Source organism: Crocodylus siamensis, chromosome 8, assembly GCF_052110815.1.
Source record: "Crocodylus siamensis isolate JL-2025a chromosome 8, ASM5211081v1, whole genome shotgun sequence".
Lineage (NCBI taxonomy): Eukaryota > Metazoa > Chordata > Crocodylia > Crocodylidae > Crocodylus > Crocodylus siamensis.
In genome coordinates, this window is record NC_143402.1 from 10,988,227 (window position 1) to 11,011,422 (window position 23,196).

General features: G+C 45.9%; 2 protein-coding genes across 13 annotated transcripts in view; one reads left to right on the forward strand and one right to left on the reverse strand.

Annotated features, from left to right (window-relative positions):
- The window catches only part of ZBTB33 (zinc finger and BTB domain containing 33), a 50,038-nt gene that overhangs the window by 10,676 nt on the left and 16,166 nt on the right, over window positions 1-23,196 (forward strand). The gene's annotated exons all lie outside the window — the stretch shown is intronic.
- TMEM255A (transmembrane protein 255A) overlaps window positions 1,586-23,196 on the reverse strand; it is a 37,993-nt gene continuing 16,382 nt past the window's right edge. Inside the window, exons 4-9 of one of the 4 annotated variants that reach the window (XM_090060361.1) lie at window positions 18,282-18,371; window positions 16,026-16,088; window positions 14,846-14,934; window positions 13,898-14,057; window positions 11,974-12,117; window positions 1,586-4,396 (exon numbers count right to left, since the gene is read on the reverse strand). In XM_090060361.1, the coding sequence (XP_089916487.1) occupies window positions 4,238-4,396; window positions 11,974-12,117; window positions 13,898-14,057; window positions 14,846-14,934; window positions 16,026-16,088; window positions 18,282-18,371 (705 nt within the window). In that variant the 3' untranslated portion in view covers window positions 1,586-4,237. Of the gene's footprint in view, window positions 4,397-11,973; window positions 12,118-13,897; window positions 14,061-14,845; window positions 14,935-16,025; window positions 16,089-18,281; window positions 18,372-23,196 lie in introns of all 4 variants that reach the window. The other 3 variants (XM_090060360.1, XM_090060363.1, XM_090060362.1) reach the window with 3 other exon arrangements.

Sequence of the window (23,196 nt, forward strand, 5' to 3'; positions counted from 1 at the left end):
CTCTGTGTGAAGCATTGTTCTTTTTTTTTTTTTTTACCAATGCTGTAGTGTATATACTTGTACAGCCTTTTCCTTGGCATACTTTTTAAAGCTGTGTTCTACTTTTCATTAACCAATACTTGATATTAGTTCTTAGAGCTTTCTATGGCAAAAATAAAAGGTTTTAATTCTAGAGATGTGTAGAATGATTCTTTTCAAGGACAGCCACCTCTGTGCAGTTTAACATTCTTTGGCTCCCCTTGTACTCCTACAGCCTTTTAACAGTAGCAGCAGGTGCTCACAACTTTTTGCAGCTTAAGTCTTCAATAACTGAAGTAGCTGAATGCTCTACATTCAGTTTTGTCATGAGGCAGCTGCACGATTATAATGTTTGTTGACCTGTTCTGTATTTTACTTACAACTTGCTTCTGCTGGTGTAGAACTTAATATTCTGTTGTATTCGGCTGACACTGCAGCTGACTTGTGGGCGGTGAGTTCATAGTCACCATACTAGCCCATACTGGTTCTGGTTGGGAGTTTTTAGATCTGTATTTAACCATGATGTTACACTGAACTACTAGTTATTTAGTTGACTCCTGTTTTTGGATGAAAACCCTCAGTTTTGCAGCCCTTTGAGTAATACTTGCGCGAGGAGACCCACTAAACTCGAGGTTATTATTTTGCATGGGTAAGTGCTACTTGGCATAGTAGACATTTGTTCTCTTGGGAAAGAATTTGATGAGAACTTGAACTAATGCAAAATCTCTCAAAAGTAGTCAGGGTTGAAAAAGCATCAGATTCCTTTCCTTTTTCGTGTCCTTGTGACAAGGTATTTAGCGGAACGTGCAGATTCGTTAGACTGACAGGCCGAGCAATAGATGAACATCTTAGTGGCACAAGGCTCGAACCTGCTGCTGTTGAGAATAGTGGGAAACCTGCCATAGATATCAGAGGCAGAATTAGGCCCAGCATAATGCATGGACTATAACAAATAAAGGGGATGCTGTCTGGATCAGATCATTCATTTTTGTGTTAAATAAAAAGCTGTAGAAGTTAAATCTGGCTGATTGGAGTATGCAGGGCCTTGCTTATAGGGTAGCACTTACTGGAGAGCTCATGCCAAATGTGTGAAAAAGGACTGCACTTAGTGGAACAGCAACGTGGAGGCTTCCTTTGTCTGTTCAATGTATGTTACAAACTAATGTCTTGGTGAGTGTATCTACACGAGATGCATCGCCATAGCAACATGCTACGCGACATAGTGTTGGTGGGCACAAACTGTGACACCGCAGCTACGTCGCTGTAGCGATGCGCTCCCTCGCTATAGCATGTTGCTATGGCAACATAGTGGCTAAAAATAACTGTGCGCCATCATTTAGTACTTCCTTTTGGAAGTACTAAATGGCAGTATAGTAACAGTGGCACTGTAGGGGCATGGGTAGACGTGCCTAGTGGGACTCTGGGTGCAAACACTGGGCGTTACGATAGCAAATGGTGCTTTGGCTTTTTTATATGTATTATTTCCAAGTTGACGCACAAGATTTCCATGTAACACTGGTAAACTGATACTGGGGAACCTTGCCAAAAAGGAAAAAGCAGCTCTGTAAACGTTTACAAAATTCACACCGTTTATTTTGGTAAAGTAATAAAAGGTACATATGAGTTATGTCATCTTTACATTCTCATAAGAAATGATGGATACAATGCATAATACTGCATTTACATTAAATGCTTATACTTTTGCTGACGCAGAAAGAAAACGGGTATTTAAAACAGAATATCCCAGTGATACCTGAAAATGGAGTTGTCCTTTCATAGTGAATTTAAAGCAGCAATGCAGCTTTTACTTAAATATTCCTGCACATAATAATCAAAAGTTCAGAGGTTCAGGGAAAAGAAAGCCTGGGACATTTCCTAGGTTTAGTCCTGCTGTCAAATCAGCCATGAGTCCTGATAATACAATTGTTTCCCAAAGATCCTCGTCTGGTAACTCAAGAATTATGCTCCCTGCTGGCTCTGTAATGTGCCTTAGACCTGTCCTCTACCATCCTGTTCCTTTTAGCTTTAGTTAGTAGACAGGCACAAAGGATATGCTTTATCTTGGCCAGTTAGAGAGGGGATAGGAACAGTCACTTTTATTTCAAAGCTGTAGTAGCAAAGGGCTATTGTTTCAAACACTGGGGTAATGTAGCCTTCCAACTTTATTTCTTACCCTCAAAGAGTTGTACTGGGAGTGTCACTGCCTATTTCTCCATTGCACACATTCTCTTTACAAGATGTGATTGGCTCAAACAGGTGCCAGGCTAATTTAAAACTGAAGGAGCATTAGTATGTTCAATTTATTTCTGGACTCCAAACCTGTGGAAGCTGCACTTGAAACAATCCACTCCTATACTAAAGGTTACTGTCAGATTTTCTGTGCTTGCTACTGCTTTAAATTCAGTGAGCATCTTGCATATATTACTCCTTTCCCACCCCCTTGGTTTGTGAAAATGGGATACCTTGTTATTGGAGAGAAGTTCTCAACTGGGTTCTGGATAAAAAGTTTAATCTCTTTTTAGCTTATGAGACTTGTATACAACAGTGGAATGATCAGGTTAAAAACTGCCTTAAATACTTTGCAAATGTGTAGGATTAAAACAGTATTTTAAAGTGTGACTGTACTCCAGAAAGTGACAGGAAGGAGGGTCACCTTTATCCTTTCCGTCTAACGTAAATTCAGATTTGGTTAGGCCATGGGTAGGAGGCAGCTCTCATCTGAAAGCCAACTATTCTCCCTAGCTTGCGTAACAATTTTTAAACTCTGCCAGCTAAATTTTGCTGACCGGTACACTTTGTCTGCAGCACTGCTGCCGTCACACAGGTGCCAGTGTGGGCAATATTTAGCCTCCTTTTAATGCTCTGATGGAGGCAGCAAGAGCTTCCAGCCTTCAGGAGTAAAGTTTTTAAAAAAAATGTGGCTTGCTTATAGTTGTGCCTGACGTAAGCAGAGATGAGGTGATGTGCCAGCTGGGTAACTCTGAACTGAAAGTTGCCATTTGAAGTCACTTACTGGAGTAAGACCATGCTGTCAGGAGCACTGTGCCACATAACAAAGCTGATCCTTTTTTGTTATGCAGGAGGCATGCAAAATCTGCTTGGAATCTAGATCAATCAGCACAATCATCATTTGAAGATGAGATGAAAGTCACTACAACAACTGTAAATTCTTATCAACTTCATACTAATATTTTTTTTTTTTTAACAATACACAATGTAGAATTGTATCCATATGAGACTTAACACCTGGAGAGCAATAGTGGAAAGCAATACTGTAATACAGCCACAAATACAGGCTTTGTTCAGGGAGCTGACTCAATCCATTTAAAAAAGTTAAAAGTACGCTCTAAAAATATTTCCAACCAAAAAGACAAAATAATGTGATTTTGCTGCGCTGTGTTTCAGTGACTTGTGGATGAGTTTCTGATCCTTTATGTGGCAGAACAGGGAAAATTGCACTTTTCCATTTAGGAGATATCAGTAGATGGGTTGTAGATGCATAACTACCCAAACTGCATAACTCTGACATCATTCATAGCAGGGTCAGAGAGACTGACAACACTTTGTTCAATATCCTACTGCCTGGCTTCACAAGCATTTTGAAATAAGCCAGGCTTCCTTAGAATGGCTCTAAAAGTTAAGGTCCCAATTTAAGGACTACAGTGCAGCAGATGCTGCAGATTTTTTTTCCACATTTGTTTTAGTGTTTTGGGTTAAACTCTCATGCTGTTCTTTGGCTTTTCCCTGGATAAGGATGTAGCCTGTAACCAGTAAGAGATGTGCATGATGACCTACAGCTCAGCAATCTCACCTGCAGGAAGCCAAGCAATTATCAAGTGGAGCTGTTTGCAAGCACCTTCACTTTTAGAACAGAAAAGGGGCCAGGGCAGTTGTTGCTTCTGGTTAGCTCTACTCCATCCTGGCTCAGTGGAGTATGGCAGAGTAGGGTCAATAGTTCAAACCAGGTGGTATGTCCTTATTAAAAAATCAATGGCTTTGAAACAGAGGCCTCCATGTTGGTCACCTGTGATTCAGTGACACTAGTAAGCATCAGTGTCATAATCCTTGCCCCTCAGACCCACTTGTGAAACCTCAAAAAAAATAAGCCTTGCAAGGATAAACAGGAAACTTGATATTTGAAATTATCTTCTGTACTAGATCTCCCACCACCCCCAATAAATATAAAATGTTCACAATTATTTCAAGGGGAAGGTTTCCTTTACGGTGTATAAGGTGGTGGCTTTTCAAAAGGTGGAAAGTATGGAGGAGAATAGCGAGGAGGAGCATTGGAAGACCACATGTAGCTTGGAGATGGTGACATCGATTGGGGGTCGTCTGAAAGCCCAGAAGGAGTGGAGGCTGGAAACACGCTGGAATGCTGCAGAGCAAAGACAAAACTACTTCTGTCAGTCTCAGTTTTGCAATTACGGACCCACAAGCATTTCTTAAATGTCTGGTACTTAGAGACAATGACAACAACCTCAAACGTATTTCCTTTACCAAACGGTATGATGATTCTAATTTTAGGACTCAGTTCTGGAAATGCTTCTGCATATGCTTATCTTTATTCAAATGACTCCTATTGATGTCAATTTAAGTACATGAATACCATGGTGCAAGATAAGTCTTAGCATATTAAGCACTGAAAAAAAGTGCTAAGTCTAATTTTCGTTTCCTGATTTCCGCCATTTATTTGCTGCATCTTACTGAGCTCACCTGGTTTTGGTGAAGTTGGGAACAGTGCCAAGGAGTTTCTGTATGGGGTTTTTGGCTTTTTTTATTAAGTGGCCGGGGGGTGGAAAGGGGGCGGACAACTCTGTCACGTGACATGATATTTGCACATCTGTCCTAAGTTACTAGACGGCAGCCTTTGAAATCGAAGCTCATGTGAGTTCCTCCTGCTTTGACAAGGGTGTTTTTTTAGTCCGAAAACCACAACTGGCACATGGCCAAAATCAAATTCTGCTTCTGTGCACATGTAAATAGCAGCAACAACAACAAAGAGCTCGATGCTGCCAGTTACAAAGTTGTGATGTTAGAAAAAAGTTAAATGTATAGCAGACTGCCTGTAAAGTAAAACCCCAGAAGTTATCGGTGGCATCAAGGCACTGTAAAGGTAGCTGCAATACCTTACTCCTTTATTCCTGCGCTTCCAGGAACTCCCATTTCCTAAGCTGACCTGTGCAGTAAGATTCATCCCAAAGACCCACTTCTAAGGTGATGTAAAGGACTGAGTTTGGCATCATAAGTTACCAGGCCATAATGAGTTACTGCTGCAACTTCCCTGTTGTTTGTCTGTTATAATGTGAGCATCTGGGGCAGGACTGAGCTACCTTGTATGGCTGGAAAGTACCCAATATACTACAGGGACTGCCAAAGACATAATAATGAGGCTGCTTGTCATAGCAAAGGATGCACTGTCTTGCAAAGGAAATTACGATGAGAGAGTGCCAACTCGCTGAGATGGAGCTGCATGCTACAGTGAGGTGGGGGAAGATGGGAAGTGAAGGCAGGATTTAGCACTGCCAGGGAGATCTCCACAGGGGGGTTTATTTTCATTGCTGTAGCAGCCCTCCGGGACCAAGACGTTTGTTTCATGAGGTCTCATTTTCCCAATATATGTTCCAGCTTATCATGCAGGGCTCTCAAGCAAGCTCAGATGCCCTGGGAGTCTATTTCTTATCACATGTTTTGACGGCACAAGGGCTTTCCGCCTCGGCCAAGTTTCAGCTGTTGGAACACCCCAAACGTGGAGCGCTCTGGAGTGACTTTGCTGCAGCAGGCGCTGCTGTGACAGGGCTGGAGAACGCAGCTCCAGCTTGTGAGCATTACGAAGCATCTGTGCTGCTGCCTAGCAACAGCCACGAGCCTTTGAGGAGAACTGGCTTTGTTGCAGCTGCAGAGCAGGCCTGACTTGTTTTGGCTCCAGACAGCAGTCTGATGTTGTTAATGAACCGGGCCACTGAAAAGGCCATGCTTTCGCAAGGGCAGAATCAAAGGCAATGAAGAGGTGGAACAGGCCACTGCTGGGATGAAATGAACCACTTGTCTGGTCTGCGTAGTGGTGTCAGCGCCTGGCCTGGCTCACTATCTGCAGCAGTCAAAACGCCATAGGAATGAAATTTCTTTCACTGATCGATCTCTGCCCCCAGCCTTCCCCGTGTGCCAAGGGAGTGGATCGTGGACAGCAAGGGCTGCTGTTTTAATGAGAGCTCTTGCTTCTATTCCTGTCTGCACATCCTACCTTTGCCCTTGGAAATGACTCGTCAAGAGGGCTGGAGTGTTGTTGACCAGGGAAATGCACTGGGCTCCAACTTGGTAGGAAACCATCCCAGCCCAACACCAAGCAGAGCGTACGACAAGGAGCCAGCTCAGCCACTGTAGCGTGCCCAGTGCTGGGCGTCCCACTTCCCTGCTCCACTAGGAACACAGGGGTTCTTGGTTTTCTGGGACAGATGAACACAACAACCATCCAGAGATATGTGGCAAGATTTGTTCTGCCAAAGATGCATCCCCTTCACAAGAGATTTTGGAGGAGGCGCCTGTTCCATTTTTGTGGAAGAAGATGCAGAGAAATGCTATGGGGCACTGAGGCTGCTGTCATGGGGTGAGGATGACTTGCACGGAAGGAGAGGCCTGAGCCATTTGACACCTGAGACAACACTGACTAGTGGGAGTCAGCAGGATTGCAATCCTGAGTGCATGCATCACTGCTGAAATGAAGCACGGGGTATGCCCACATGGCACCAGAAGCAGTCCAGCCACAGCAGGGTAGTGTTCTACCCCTGCTAACAAGAAGCAAGGTGACCGAGCCTGTGCTGAGCTCTGTGCTCCAATGGCCAGACTGCTCTGGTATCCAACCCCGCTCGTGGCTGCCTCCTTAGCACCGCAGTCACTCCTGCGACTGTCCCAGGCCCTCAGCACTCTGGGTTCTCATGCTGTGCTTACAGCAGTTCAGCTCCTCGGGGCGTTCTTCTCACTTGTAGACGTTTGGGTAAACATCTGGGAAGAAATTATTCCCAGGGGAGCATCTTTACACTCACCTTGAATAAGGAACTGAATAAGCTGAATAAGGAACTGCTGGACCTCATTAAGCTCAAAAGAGTAGCCTACCCCAGCTGGAAAACAGGAAACGTTACCACAGAGGACTACTCTTTGCCTCTGTTTTCTTGGACAGGGACCAGGACAGCTCTCCCACCACAAGTAGTGGCAATCTTGGGGATAGCACTGCCAGGTCTTGGGTCTGCGCAGAAGTAGTTAGGGATCTTCTGGAAGGGCTGGCTGTTTTTAAATCTGCAGGCCCTGATGCCCTTCAACCATGGGTGTTGAGAGAGCTGGTGGGGGTCATTGCTGTGCCCTTGGCCTGGCTGTACAAGTGATCGTGGTCCACAGGCCAGGTGCCCGGAGATTGGAAGCTGGCTAATGTGGTCCCCATTTATAAGAAAGGGAGAAAGGAGGACCCAGGAAACTATAGGTCCATAAGCCTCACATCGGTTTTGGGGAAAATCCTTGAAAAAATTATCAAGGATCACATGTGTGAGAGGCCAGCAGGGGAGAACATGCCCAGGGGAAATCAACACGGGTTCATCAAAGGCAGGTCCTGCTAGACCAACCCGATGGCCTTTTATGACCAGGTAACCAAATCCCTGGATGATGGTGTCACCATGGACGTAGTCTTTCTGGACTTTAAGAAGGCCTTTGACACTGTCTCTCGCCCTATTCTCATTAATAAAATTGAGCAACAGTGGCATTGATGCCTACACAGTTGGATGGGTCAGAAATTGGCTGATGGGCTGCACCCAGAGAGTGGTGGTGGACGGGTCATACTCGACCTGGTGGGATGTGAATAGTGGGGTCCCCCAGGGCTCAGTCCTGGGGCCTACACTGTTCAACAACTTTATCAGCGACTTGGACGAGGGGGTGGAAAACATGTTGTCCAAGTTTCCCAATGACACCAAGATGGGGGGAGAGGTAGGCACGTTCAAAGTGAGAAAGAGGCTGCAATTAGATTTAGACAGACTACAGAAGTGGGCAGATGGTAATAGGATGGGGTTCAATATAGATAAATGCAAGGTGCTGCACCTAGGGAGAAGGAATCCACAGCATGCATACAAGCTGGGGAGCTCCCCCCTTATGAGCACAGAGGCAGAAAGGGATCTTGGAGTCATTATTGACTCCAAGATGAACATGAGCCACCAATGCCAGACCGCAGCCAGCAAAGCCCACCGCACCTTGTCGTACATCCAAAGATGCATCTCAAGCCAGTCCGGAGAGATGATACTCCCCCTCTACACAACACTGGTCTGGCCTCAACTGGAGTACTGCGTCCAGTTCTGGACACCACACTTTAAGAAGGATGTGGCCTGCCTTGAGAGGGTTCAGAGGAGAGCCACCCGCTTGGTTGGAGGGCAACAGGGCAGGCCCTATGAGGAGAGGCTGAGGGACCTGAACCTGTTCAGCCTCAGCAAGCGGAGGCTGAGGGGGGTTTTGGTGGCTGCGTACAAACTTGTTAGGGGAGATCAGCAGCAAATACGAAGGGCCCTATTCCACCCAGCAGCACCTGGGGTGACGAGGAACAATGGCCAGAAGCTGCTGGAGAACAGGTTCAGGTTAGAGACTAGGAGGCACTATTTCACTGTTTGGGTGACTAGGATCTGGAACCAACTTACTGGGAAGTGGTCCTTGCTCCTACCTTGGGTAAATTCAAAAAGAGGTTGGATGAACACCTGTCCGGGGTCGTGTGATCCCAGTGTGTGCTTCAGCCAGTGGCAGGGGGTCAGACTGGATGACCTATTTAGGTCCCTTCTGACCCCTAACTACTATGAAACTATGAAACTGCACTTGCCTGCACCTGCAGAAAGTGGTCGAGAAAAGCCAAGGCACAAACCGAACTATGCTATGGGGATCAAGGACAACAAAAAGTCTTTCTTTAGATATATAGGAAGCAGGAAAAAGAACAGGGACAGTATTGGGCCCCTGAGAGATTCAACGGGGCAACTGACATCAGATGCCCTAGGAGGGGCCAATCTCCTAAATTACATTTTTGCATCAGTTTTTCACTCTCCCACAAGGATCACACTGCCAGGAATGGCACAAACCAATTTGGGAGCAGGTGATGGGCCCAAAATTGATGTGGATCAGTTGAGGGAACACCTTGAGAAACTGGACATTCACAAGTCTGCGGGCCCAGATGGAATGCACCTGAGGGTCTTGAAAGAGCTGGCAGACATCACTGCATCCCCCTTGGCAGGGATGTTTGAAAAATCATGGTGCTCGGGCAACGTCCTGGATGACTGGAAAAGAGCCAGCGTGGTCCCTATCTACAAGAAAGAGAGGAGGGAAGAGCTGGGGAACTATAGACCAATCAGTCTGACGTCCATCCCTGGAAAAGTTCTGGAGAAAATTGTCAAGGGATCCATCAACACCAGACTAACAGAAGGCAAGCTTCTGAATACCAGCCAACATGGCTTTGTGACTGGCAGGTCTTGCCTGATCAACCTCATCTCCTTCTATGATCAGGTAACATATGCCATGGACAAGGGACATGAAGTAGATGTCATTTATCTGGACTTCAAGAAGGCCTTTGACCTAGTTCCCCATGATGTCTTCATGGTTAAGCTGGGGAACTGTGGCCTAGATCATCATATGGTCTGATGGCTTTGCAACTGGCTATGGGGTCGGACCCAAAGAGTACTAGTTGAAGGGAGCAAATCAGCGTGGTGCAGTGTTACCAATGGAGTCCCTCAGGGCTCGGTACTCAGGCCAGTACTCTTTAACATTTTCATCAACGATCTAAATTTGGGAGTCAGATGTGAACTGGCCAAGTTCACGGATGCTAGCGAATTAAGGGGGAGAGCTGTCACACTGCAGGACAAGCTGGGGATACAGGCTGACTTGGACACGCTCTCAAGGTGGGCCGACCAAAACCGGATGGCCTTTAATACAGAGAAGTGCAAAGTGCTGCAGCTTAGTAGGAAGAACCCTCAGCATATTTACAGGTTTGGCAGTGCTATCTATGGTTGCTAGCATCACGACCAAAAGGGACTTGGGGGTCTTGACTGACCACAAGATGAATATGAGCCACCAATGTGATATGGTGGCAGGCAAAGCTAACCAAACTGGTGTGCATCCACCGATGCATCTGAAGTAAAACCAGGGAAGTCATCCTCACGCTTTATTCGGCACTGGTAAAACCGTACCTGGAGTACTGCATCCAGTATTGGGCCCCCCACTTCAGGATGTGGAGAAGCTTGAGAGCCCAGAGGAGAGCCACTCGTATGATCCAAGGCCTGGAGGGAAGGCTGTACAAGGAGAGTCTGAAGGACTTGGGACACTTTAGTCTGGAGAAAAGAAGGCTCAGGGAGGACTTGGTTGCAGCCTACAACTTCATAAGATGGGTACATCTGGATCTGGCTGAATATCTGTTCACCAGAGCTCTCCAAGCGATAACAAGGTCTAATGGCCATAAACTCCAAGAAGGCCAATTTAGACTGGATATTAGAAGAAGTTCTTTATGGTGCGTGTGTCCAGGGTCTGGAACAAACTCCCCCCAGAGGTGGTTCAAGCACCTACTCTGGATTCCTTCAAAAAAAACCAGCTGGATTTATTTCTTGCTGGGGTCATTTGCTCCCAGCTGACTTCCTGCCTATGGCAGGGGGGCTGGACCTGATGATCTCCTGAGATCCCTTCCAGCCCCTAATGTCTATGAAATCTATACCCGTGTAACTGGTCACTGAGGAGGTTGCATCCATTTGGTGAACTTGTACAAAAGTAGGGTAGAGAGACAAGTCCAAAAGTCCTGTGAGGATAAAACCATCTCTTAAAATCACCCCCATGCCCGTGGTCTTCATTACAGGGCTTTCAGGGACATAAGGGCTGATGGCTCCACCTACAACGCTGAATAAAAGGCAGTGTTTCATACTTGCTATGCAGTTGTTTCTTAAAGTGAACAGGAAAAGAGAGAAAACAAGGAAGGGAAAGATTCTATTTTGCACCTGCTGCAGTCTGGAAAACCTCCAAAATGATCTTCTGGCCGTTGCGAAAGAATCGGTTTCAGTCAGGCTGAACGCTGGGTTTAACTGATCTTGTTGGGTTTCTGTCAGAGCTGGAATGCTTCTCTGAGCCCAAGTTCCCAAACAGCAGCATCTGCCCTCTGGGGAGGGAGCACACTCGGGACTAGATACATGCCAGCCTTTCCATTGTTCTCCAAGTTTTCATTCAGTGGAGAAGCAGGCTGTTACTTATTCTGATTCACACAGGACTAATCAATACAGCAGTGGTTCTCAAACTTTGTGATACTGCGACCGTGGGTGCTGGATGGCAGTGGCAGGAGCCTGGGAGCTCGCACATGGTAGCCACCACTGCCACCCACCATGGTATGCCACCGCTATGCGCTGCTTCCCCGCACTGCCGCACGTACTCCCTGGGTACTTTGCGGCACCCTTTTGAGTTGCTCACAACCCCCAGAGGGTTGTGACCCACAGTTTGAGAACCCCTGCAATATAGCAAGGTCTGCCTGAGTGTGCAGGAAGCCTGTAAGAACTCACAGGTGTGAACTGTTTCATCTGTGTCACTGGGATCCCCTCATAGCAGCCCTTGAGGAGACTTCAAATGTCAGTACTACCAACTGGTTCACCGTGCAAGAAGGATCTGCACAGCCTCTCCTGGCTGACTTCTCAGTCTGGCCTTTTGTAGCCAATGGCAGGAGGCAGAGTTTGTAACTATTTCCATGAAGGGTTGGGAAGGGGCTGCCCTCAGTAGCTGGGAAACCACTGAGAGATACGTGCATGTAGGAGAAGCAATAGTGTCCCTGTGGGAGAAGAGGAAGGGACTGCGGTAGATCACTTAGGAAAGCCAGACCTTCACAGTCCCACAGGCTGGCGTGGTTTACATACTTGTCTTAACTCGCCTGGTTTAAGCCTCGGGAACAAAACACCACTCTGTCTTGTACCGTACCTGAAAGTCATATGCCGAGTATGGGGGGAGGTGCGGAGTGCTGTGGTAGTAGGTGTTGTAAGAAGTCACCTGTGGCCTTGAGTAATACGATACCGATGGATGCACATTTTCAACTGTACAGTTCAGCGCAGGGAGGGAGGGAGTCTGTGGAAATAAAGATACAATTTCACACAAAGGCTAGCTAGCATCTCCCCGCAGATCCACAGATCATCTGCATGACAGAAACGATTAGGAGCAACATTTGGCTTGAGATCACCGTTTTGGTGAACTAGCAACTTTCAGTCTCATCCTGTGCTTGTTCTAACCTCATGTCATTATCTAGCTATTGAACATTTCCTTTAAGGTTCCCAGAAGAAACCCAGCTAAAGCCATGTCTGTGCAAGCACTAAAATGACCTGAGTTTACAAAATGGCTTCACAAGGGGGAAACAGAAACGGGTAAAACTGTGTTATCTGATTAAGCTGATCTCAATTGCTGTAGCGCACTGAAACGCACTGGAGATTACAATCCCTCCCTCCTACAGAGTTCAGAGCTGGTCCGTACCTCCCTTCGTACAGTTTAGAGCAGCAATTCTCCCTTTTTTAGACTCAATGACCCTTGATAGACTTGAGGCACCTCTGAATAGACTCAAGGCATCTGTCAGAAAATGCCAGCTCTTAGTTTTCATTCATTTTTTGACCACAGAAAATACTAAAGCAGTTCTTCTGTTGCAAAGAACTCAGAAACTCCGTAACAGGACAGAATGATTTTGACTCTTTGGATTCCTACTGGAAACCTCTGGGTTTTATCTTGTGAATTGTGTTTGTATACCTGGCAGTGCTAATATTGTGTGGCACTCCACAGCACCCTTAAAAGTACCCTCCTTGAGAATCACTGGTTTAGAGTCTGCATGGTGCAACTGGAGACTGTAGCATGTATCTGTGTACGACTTGGAAGCCAAGTCCCGCACTTCATATTTGACACCATTTGCTTGTATTTTGTTTGGGAGGCTGGGATTGGTTTTGGAAAGGGTGTAGGAAAGTTTGTTATTCTGAAATCAGGCACATGGTAAAGGGCCTGAAATTAGCTCTGCAAGGAAAAATGTGTCTGCTGGAGGAGCAAATTGCCTTACACCCGGTAGTCTGAATATGCCACAAAAGGCACAAAAGACAAGAGCATATACACATTTACTTGCATGAATAATTACCTTGTTGAACTGAACATCAGCTTGCCCTCTATGAAATGTGGTTATTATTTAGACTATAACTAGGTAGCTTTTGACTGACCTTATGTATATCATAGCACAACCTATTCAAGCCTACTGAAGTCCCACTTATCGTCAGAACGGCATTTCCATCATCATCCAAGGCCCAAATTATTTCTGGTTTCAGCCTGAAATGGACTTCTTCTGTGGTTTTGCACAATGTAGAAACCAGAGGGGGAATTTCTGCTGAACTGGACCAGAAACATTCTGTAAGACTGAGAATGTACTATCACTAGAATACTGCATAGTTCATAAAACAAAAAAGCACCTACTGACACTTCCTGTTAAGGGGGTAATGCAAAGAAACATTCAGTCTTAAAAAAGGAAACTCAGTGATGTTACTGTCCATAGCAGTTAAAACCAAGAGGGTTTTAAAACTGTCGTCTTCCATTCCCCCGCACACTGACTTGTCACCCTATGGTAATTCACTCTGCTTCCATCACACCAGATAAGCCCACATCAGTTTCACTTTCTGCTTTTGGTTATTTCATCTCTGCCTGCTCTGCATGGAGACAACGGTGCATAGACCAGGTTCAGACAGGGCTGTTAAACAACTTTCTCTGTACTGGTATACCATTGCTAGTAGGCCCTTCTTTCCTTCCTTAAAAACCCCTGAATCTTGGGCTCAAATTCACCTGGTTGCATTCCTTCAGTTTCCCCAGGAAATCCACACCACCTTACCATGTCTTTAAAGCCTCCAAGGATTGCAGCTGTGATGATCCCCAGGAATAACCCCACAATGTTCAAAATTGTTGCTGACCACAGCAAGTGGTAGAGGTGAATAATATCCTGGCAGCTGCTGACATCAATATATTCATAGTAGCCACCCGAAATTTCTACTCTGCTGGATTAGAAAAGAATCTTAAAACTGTATAATACAATCTGACAAACCCACCTCGATTTGAGCCCACCCCTGCAGTGTACCAGGCATCCAGACCCAGCTTCTGTGGGATGTTTGCTGGGATGCAGCCAGCAGGGCCAGGTTTGTCATGCTATTACTTGAATTTCACATCTCCTTACACCCACAGGTTCCTCTTGACTTCATGGTGAAGCAAACACATCTGCAAATCCTCCACATGCAAAAATGCCAATGAAGCCCTTATAGGCTGAAGCTGCAGTCTCAGAGCTACAAGTTGCCCCAAGTTATTCTGCCCCACATCCTCCATTTAGCACTGGACCCCTTCCAGCCAAAATAGGAGATAATTAAGCAGGACTCTGTCTTTACACTGGCCCCTTTCATCACAGGAGCTCAAAGCATGTTACCCATTTTAAATCTCTGGACCCCACTGAGGTAGAGAAGCACTACTGCAACATCAGGCAGATGGATAAACAGGCAGAGAGGTCAAGTTGCTTTTTCAAATCCACCTGCAATCAGAGCTGGGACCAGAACCCTGGCATCACTCCAGCAGAGACTGTAAAAGGTTGATCTTCACTATACAGTATGATCTATACAGTCACTAGCAGGAATGCAACCGGGCATTCTGCAGTAGCCATCATTAGTTAATGCCATCCTTCCTCCTGATGATTTCCCACAGAATCCCCTAACCCCACTCCACAAACTAGGGCAAGCCAACACATTCAACATTTGCTCTTACCCTAGGCTGGGAAAGCTATTTTTGGTTTACTCACTTCCCACAATTGTACAGGTCGCAGCAGAAGCAGGTGTTGGTTTTGATTTTTGGTGTGCAGGGCCCACGGCGTTGTGGGTGACAGACGGCCTGTGTGAATGCAGAAGGAGGAGGATACAGCAAACCAATGAAGACCCAAGCCACATCCTTGATTTCTGTTTCTCTTTGGCCTGCTCTACATGCAGCTTTTGGTATAAATGTCAGTTCAGGGCTTTCTGTTTACTGCTATAGCACAGACAGCCCCTGGGGAGAACACACACATGCATGTTTGCTGGGATCAGAGGTTTAAAACAGTGTTGATTACTTCTCTTCCCACACAGGAACAGTGACAACAATACAAGCAGGTTTATACTTGTGTTACTGCCTACACACAAGGAAAGGGTTGTACTGGTACAATGTGCGTGTGCAGATAGGCCCTCGCAGAGAATGCGGCTGGGCATGGAACTGTCCATGGGCCAAGGTCAACTGGGAGAAAGATTCATGGGCTAAAACCACTGGTGACAACTCTTGGAAACAAGAGGGGCACCATCTGTCCATCTATCCTGTTATAATCTGGAGATGCCTCCTGGCCCAATGGAAGATTAGAGCTTCCTCCTGACCCACTATGAGGTACTGCTACCATGTGCCCCAGACCACTGCTGGAGGAAACCCCACCACCTGGCACAGGATGCACACACAGGTTGCTTTTTAAAATGGAGGTTTACAAGAAGCTTTTCTGAAGCTCTGGGGTTAACATGACCTCTGCCTGGGATCTCAGCCCCTCCTCTGCACTAAGCCTGGTGCTGCCATTGCTGGCAGTGAGCCTAGTGAAGCAATACCAATAGCTGTGGAATTGTCTCTCTGGGGTCTGTCACGTTCCCTCTACCTGTCTTCTCCATTAGGCTGACATCACCTCTTATCTAGGCTCTGATCTCTCCCCTCCCCCTTCACTTTCCATTGACTCCTTTCCCACCCCACTGTGCTGCAGTCAACCCCTTCTCCCCCCACTGTGCTCCCCTGTGATCTCAGGGACATTGCACTCAGTCTGCAAGTCTAGTGCTGCCTTTCTTTCCAGAGGCTGCTCCTGGAGCATAAATGACTCCAAGCTTGGGAATCTGGGCCCCTGACAAGTGTGCAGGGCCCCTAGCCCCCAGACAGTGCCAGTCCCCTTACGAGGCGGCACCAGTAAAAGGCGCTCTCACCTCAGGTGGAGTTGTACTCTTGGAGTAATACTGACATCGTCCTGCATACAGTGGCCTGAGATCCTGCAGAAGAAAATACTGGGTTTAGCATTTCAGGTAAAACCAGAGGGGCCAACCTCAGGCATTTCAACTAGCTGAGTTGGGACACGAGCCAGGTTCTCAAAAGAATCCCGTGCTCCCTACCTAACATGGCCACGGGTCAGAGGCATTCCAGCTTCCACCAGGACTGTTTTATTCTTCACTGCAGTCAGCTTTGGTGACTGGCACCTGAGGTAGCCTGGCCTGGGTGTAAGCAGCCACATCACAATGCCCTACCTGGGTTTGTGTCCCCACTAATGCTGTACTCTTGCACGTGCGCCACTGGGACCCCTGAGGACATGCCTCACCATCCCTGACTAACGGAGAAAGCTGAGCTTCCCCAGTTCCATCCTGGTGAAATGGATGGGTACTGGCTTGGGTACATGGAGGAGTTGCAGGAAGGCACTGGAGAACTATCAGTACTCAAGCAGTTTAGTTAAGAGTCTTCAGTGCAAACAGGCTGGGTTCCCAAGCTGGGCAAAAACCTCCTGCTGGGCTGATCTGTACCTCTAGTATACTTAAGCTGAGGTTGAAAACAACAGTAAATCCTAAACATGGACCGGACAGGAAGCGGGGGCTGAGGCCACACCTGGCAACAGCCCTCCAGAGAGACTTATCTTTGTTTAGCTGTCTCCATGCGAGCTGCTGGAAGGTGTGCTCTGTGCAAAACCTGGCTCTATGTTTATACTGCATGTGAGGTGATGGCAGGTAGCAGAAGGAACACTATGTACTTGAAGTGACAACTTGGACATCCTTAACACTTGTAAGAAGCTGACCTTCTTGGACCCATGCAGAGTGCAGCAAGGCCAAAAACTTGTCGATTAATCAAGAAGCAGAAACCAGAGCCTGGCAAGCTTTCACTGTCACCTGCATGTGAATGCTGGGACAGAGCTCAGATTCCCATCCCTGCACAGCATGGGAAATGGGTATGTATTTTTATTAGAGCCAATGCTCTGCCTGGCACAGAAGCGTGGAAATCAGAAAGGGCCTGGATCTACTCATAACACCTGGAAAGACACAGAGAAATGCCATGGAGCCAAGCATTTTACTACAGTCAAGTCACCTCTCTTCTGTTGGCAAATGGAGGTGTTTCCATTCAAAAGCAAAGACAACGAGGGGCTAGGGCTGGTGGAAACTTGGAATTCCCACATTACGGGGAGTTCCGTTCATGTGAAATCTGCCCTTACTCTGACTCCAAACAAAACTAGCGACCTTTCTTTTTTTTAAAATTTCCCATGAAACAGAATTTGTGTATTTGGAAATTTTTAAGTCTGTTTAACATTTCAAGCTTTCACTCAACATTTTTATTCAAGTTTTTTCATTGTTATATTGTTGTTCTTACATTATATGCATTTTATGTCCTACTACTGCCAGGTTGTGATGGATAATAATAAATTAGGACCAACTGAAACTACCTTTTGGAGATCAAAGTATCTGCTGTTTGTTGCTCAGTACAGAATGAAAGAAACATATTTCCTTCTAGGATCAATCATTCTGGTTTATGTTATAATGAAAGAGTTTGATAAACGATGCTAAAATATCAAGCTATTTCATTACATCACGAACAGGAAAGACTAATCTAGGGGAAGATATGGTGTTTCAGTACTAAAAACGATCTCCCTTAAATGATTTGAAAAAATAAAATAGAGTATTTTAACTACATGATATTATGACATGGCAAGATAACTACTCATATGTGATAAAATAAAGGAAAAAATTATAAACAACCCATCCGAGAAAATAACATGTGAAACAAAATATGAAAATAAACACAACATTCTCCATGTTCCAAAATGAAAATCTTTTATTATATTTCTCATGGGAATGTTGTCAAACTTGACACATTTGCCTAAAAAAAATTATTAAAAAGCTATTTTTAGTCAAAAAAGATTTCAACAAAAAAAAGATCTGAACAGCTCTCAAGATCATACTTATGTGAGGGTGACTAGCTGGTTCCCCACAGAGAATGTGGGACATACATCTGGATAGCAGCTGATGAGTGATGTTATATTTGAACCCATGGCTGTAACACAAGACATAAGACTAATGTATGATTAAATATCATTCAGAACCTATTCTCCTCCTGAACTACACAGATGGGCTGATCCACCGCAAAGACAGTATCTGTCCTATATTAGGAATATGCTGCAGCATGCGTGTTCTTTAGGAAATACTTACTATGTGTCTGGCAGCAAAGACACCATCCACGATGGCACAGCAGAATGCAGCAAGGACTCCAAAGCTGATGAAGACAATTGATGCCACCAGCTAAGGCAAGAAAACAAAGCAAGGTGTCATCTGCTTCTATAAAACAGACTTCACACATTTACGCAACAGGATGGACCAGTTTTATAAGTCACTAGCAATGAACACCTAGACTTTTAATGATGCAAATCCCGCCCTAGGCAGCCTGAAGATGACTCTCATTGAAATTAATGGGATGCATATCAAAGGGGAGAATTTGTCATGGTGTGTGGGTTAAACACACACTACAACCCAAGTGGAAAAGGGACATCAAAGCACAACACAAGGTTCTCTGATGGAGACTTTAATTAAGGGTTTCCTACTGTAACTTCAGGTTAACAAGAATAACAAGTGCAGAACCGACTGTTGCAGCACCCGAGTTGCTTTAAAAGACACACAGAGGTTATGTCTGAAACTTTCTGTCATATCGTACACTCATCCCTGTGAACCCAAGTATTTTGTGTCAAATACATTTGCTGTTGATTGAACGCTTCTGCCTGATTTTTCTGCCATTTGAAGACCTGAAAATTGTCTCTTTTCCTTCCTTCCCCCTTTTGAAGTTGTCCTGTCCACCTTGTTTTCCACAGGAGTTCAGAGCTCCCCTATCCACTTTTTTTTCCCTGGAAGACTCTACTGGTAACTAGAGTATTAGCATAATGTTGACAGCACCAACACCAGTGAAAGCTGAACCAATCAGAAGGGAACTTTAACCAGGCTGCTGAAAGCTCTGTGTTTTCAGATTTGTTAGTTTTTCTTATTGGCTTTGTGGTTTCTCAGCTAGCAGAGTTCACACATGTTGGCTTCTAAAACCGAAGACTAGAAACTTACCTACTTGTAAACGCAAGACTGAGGCGCTCATGCAATCATGTGACTGTAAGTGACGCTGCCCATCACAAGATTGCCAATTAAATCTTGAGTGTTGGCAACACTAGCTCTTTGTTAATATCTCTGCCACCGACTCATTTTGTAACTGTAAACTGCTTGGTTTTTCAGTGGGCATATTTTATCTGTGCAAAATGCTTTCAGTGGCCCAGAGGAAAGGTATTGTGTAAGACCGTGTCTATGCTAGGATTTAAAACTGTATTGTCAAAATGGGTTAGCTAACATTTTGAGTCTACTGCAGGTTTGGCAGCAGCGATGGTAAGGCTTGTTTGCAGTCTTTAATGCAACCAGATTAGAGTATGTTGAAGGTTGTATGCATGTTCGGTTTACCCCAGATTTTTCAAATGCATTAGCTGAATATGTTCTACCACTGTATGTCAGCAAGGCATGAGTAAAAATATTAATCTAAGCCTATATCATTTTGAAAATCATATCAGCCACTCACATCTCCAACAGGAAAACTAAGTTTTGTATATCAGGAAATTTTTCTTAGTCCTCCACTTCCCAGATCCATGCCATGTTGTGAGAATCTCACCTTTCAGTGTTTTAAAAACAAGTTTCTAGCCATCACCATTGGAAAGAAAAGCCTGAAAACACTAACACCAAAAGCACCTAACGGTTAAAATACATCCCCTTACACAACTTCCTGCACTTTGAAAAGTGGGAAGTGTAGATGCAGAACCAAAAAAGGAACCGGGAGGGGTGAAGGAAAAGTAGCTAGATAGATTTGTTCCTGCAGAAGACTTGGCTCTGATCTGGGCTATCATTTGGGTCAATTTTTATTTTAGCCAAGCTAGATCACCAGCCCACTGAATGGCCTATGGCAGTGCTCCTCACAGCTCAGTGAAGCCCTGTGGCTTGTTGCACAGGTTATTTTTTTGCTGCCTGTCCAGCTACCGGTGTGAAGGGGCAGCTGGAAATCATGCAGGCCTGAGGCCTCTTTTCAGCAAACAGATGCACTGAAGAAGTTCATGGAAAAAATATTTGTTAAGTCCCACCTGGGCACTAGACAGGTCCAAGGACCCAGACATGCCACCTATAAAAATAATCTTCTTCAAAGCAGCAGGTCTTTATTTATGCCCAACACGAATAAGGACCAGCATGGACACACTAAACAGGCTACAAATGTTGTGTGTGACGGACAATGACCCAGACGGTTGGATGGAGTTCCACGTTCTCATGGCAAAGATGTAATCCCTACCAGGGTAAGGAGGCATGAGATGACACACAGGTGGTGTTACTTGTGTGCGTCAGGACAGGGGTCAGGGGGATATGTTGACAGAGGATGAATCTAAACTGCTCAAGGCTCTAAGAAGTGTCGATGCCAACTTCAAGTCACTCTGGCATTTATAGGCAGCCCTGAAAAGAATGCAGGACAGGCGTAATCTGATCATGTTGACTCACCAGCGACTGATCGTGCGCTACTGCCACTGCTGCACTGCAAGCAGAGACCAAAGCCCCATGCGAAACCCGGTTGGGACAGAACAGTCATGAGGGACTATGTCGCAGTTATGAGGCAGCCATGACATAAGGGAAAGCAGTGGCTTGGTACCACATCTGCCTGCCCCCTGCAGAGCTGGCACCAAAACACTTGCTATCTGCTACTACAAACCACCTGCAGTTGCAACACAACCTGCAGGATGTAGAAGAGATGCGTCTCTTCCATGTTTCACTTCCTCCTGCCTGTGCTGAATACGCAGCAGGGAATGCAACCCTCCAGATGTGAGGGCTGGACAGCAGAGCCTCCAGCCAGGATTAGTGAGGGCAGGTGTTTCTCTGACTCAGGGGTGGGTAATTATTTGGGCTGAAGGGCCACTTAAGGAGTTTTGGTGAGCTGGGGGACTATCCAGCCTGCCGGCCACAGCCAGGAGCCTGAGGAGGGAGGGCTGCTCCCCAAACTGCTCCAGTCTGCCACAGCAAGGGCTGGGCCAGACTGCACAGCACAGACTCCTCTGCTGCCCCCCTGCATCCATCCTCCCTCTGCCTGGCTTCCTGTTGGTGCTTCCGGGTCCTGGCACCTTGGCTGCTGGCAGTCAGGCCCCCATGGGACAGGCCATGATGCAGCGCACCAAGTAGTCATCCCATCTGCCTGCCTGCTGCAATGAACCACTGCTGCACCAGGAGAGTTGAGGGCAGCCGCACCGAGCTGAGCTCCACCCCCCCGCCGCAGCTGGTATGGAGTAGTTGTGCTATGGCAGCAGTGGCTCACTGCGGTGGGCAGATGGGATGGCTACTCGGTATGTTGCATTGTGCCCCAACCCATGCGGGTCCAGCCGCCAGCAGCCATGGTGCCAGGACTGTGCAACACCAACAGGAAGCTGGGTGGGGGTGGAAGAGTCCGTACACTGTGCAGCTTGGCCCAGCCCCGGCTGCAACAGAATGGAGCAGCTGACTGATCCAAGCCCAAGAGGAGAACTGCAAAGTGCTACTCCAAGGCAAATAAAGCCATGAGGCCAAGGGAAGCTAAGACCAGAAAGAAGATGGAGCCCCATTACTGTGATGTAGTTGTGATGCAGAACCCGCAGTTCTGGTAAAGCCAAGCTCTGCTGGTTTACAGGGACAGCAACACCCATTTCCTGTGTATTTCTGGGTAGGGAAATTCAGTGTCTATTTGAGATGATCTCCTAGAGGTTAGGTTTAACTCTTCAGGCAGTGGGAAAGAACAAGTACTGAGATTCACAGATCCACTTGCAAAGCAGTAGCTTCCACACTGCAGTTCCAGAGCCACCTGCTGGTGGCCTGCGAAAATCTGGCTGATCCCACAGTGCTAACCATCTTGCTTCCATCTGCTACGTCAGCAGTTCTCAATTTTTTTTGTACCAGGACCCATTTGTAAGCATCAAGAGCCAGTCCTGACCCAGTGCACCTCACTCCTGACCTGGTGCCCCCTGCCTCGAGGTCCCAGCCCCTCAGTGTGTGGGGGGGTGCATGTAGGGTATGGGGGCCCCAAGCAGCCCCTCAGAGGCTGGGACTCTGCCAGGCTCCAGGGGAAAAGCCACGGTTTCTCATGTTGTTCTCCTTTAAAGAAGAATCAATTTTTAAAGTTTGTTGATTCATTTTTAAAGTGTGTTAGTGACCCTTTCATATAATCTTGTGACCCACTTTTGGGTCACGACCCACAGGTTGAGATACACTGTGCTATGTGACTTTTAAGGTAGACTCAAGTGTCCTTTAATACCTGCTCCAATGTTAGCTTTAAATATAAGCGATTACAATCACCCTGGGGTGAAAATAGAGAGGAGGTTTGCGAATGTTTCACAATAAAAATGTTTCCTCCTCTGCTTCGGAGGATAAAAGCATTTTAGAAAAGGCTTAAAGCAAAGGTGCTGCACAGCAAAGATACAAGGGTCTGTGTCACAGTGCCCAATAATTTCTCTCCTCTCCATGTAGGTGGTGTTAGAGTAAGGCTGATGGATTTTGTTACCTGACTTTTCCATGTTTCCCATGTTTATGGTTCAGACCCCTGTGTTACTGAATATGAATAAACCTCCCATTTTATGCTGCTCATTTGGAGAGGTGCTTAACAATACATAAGGCACAAATTGCATTACTGACCCCTCTCCCAAATACTGTTCATTAAACTACAGTTGCTTACAAAGCAAAAGTTGATTTCAGAGCCCCCTACCTTTCATTACTGGCACTACTCAGGGATTGCTGCTCCAAAAATATCTGATGGACATTTTGTTTTTTTTTCTGAACATATTATTATTTCCAGAAGGGGTTCTGTTTCAATCACTCTTGGACTCTGGATAAAATTCCACTTCTACCCTCCTTACAGTTATGACAGTTTGTTCAGCTTTTAAACTAAATATTTCATCTGTTTTTATATTGATTACTTAAAATACAGTACCATCAACAGCAAACTGGCCAATGCCCCAAGTCCACCAGAAGAGAAATTTATTAAAAGCAATGATTCTGGTACAGAAAAGTCATTGGGCTTGATCAACTACCTTAGTTTCATCCTTCT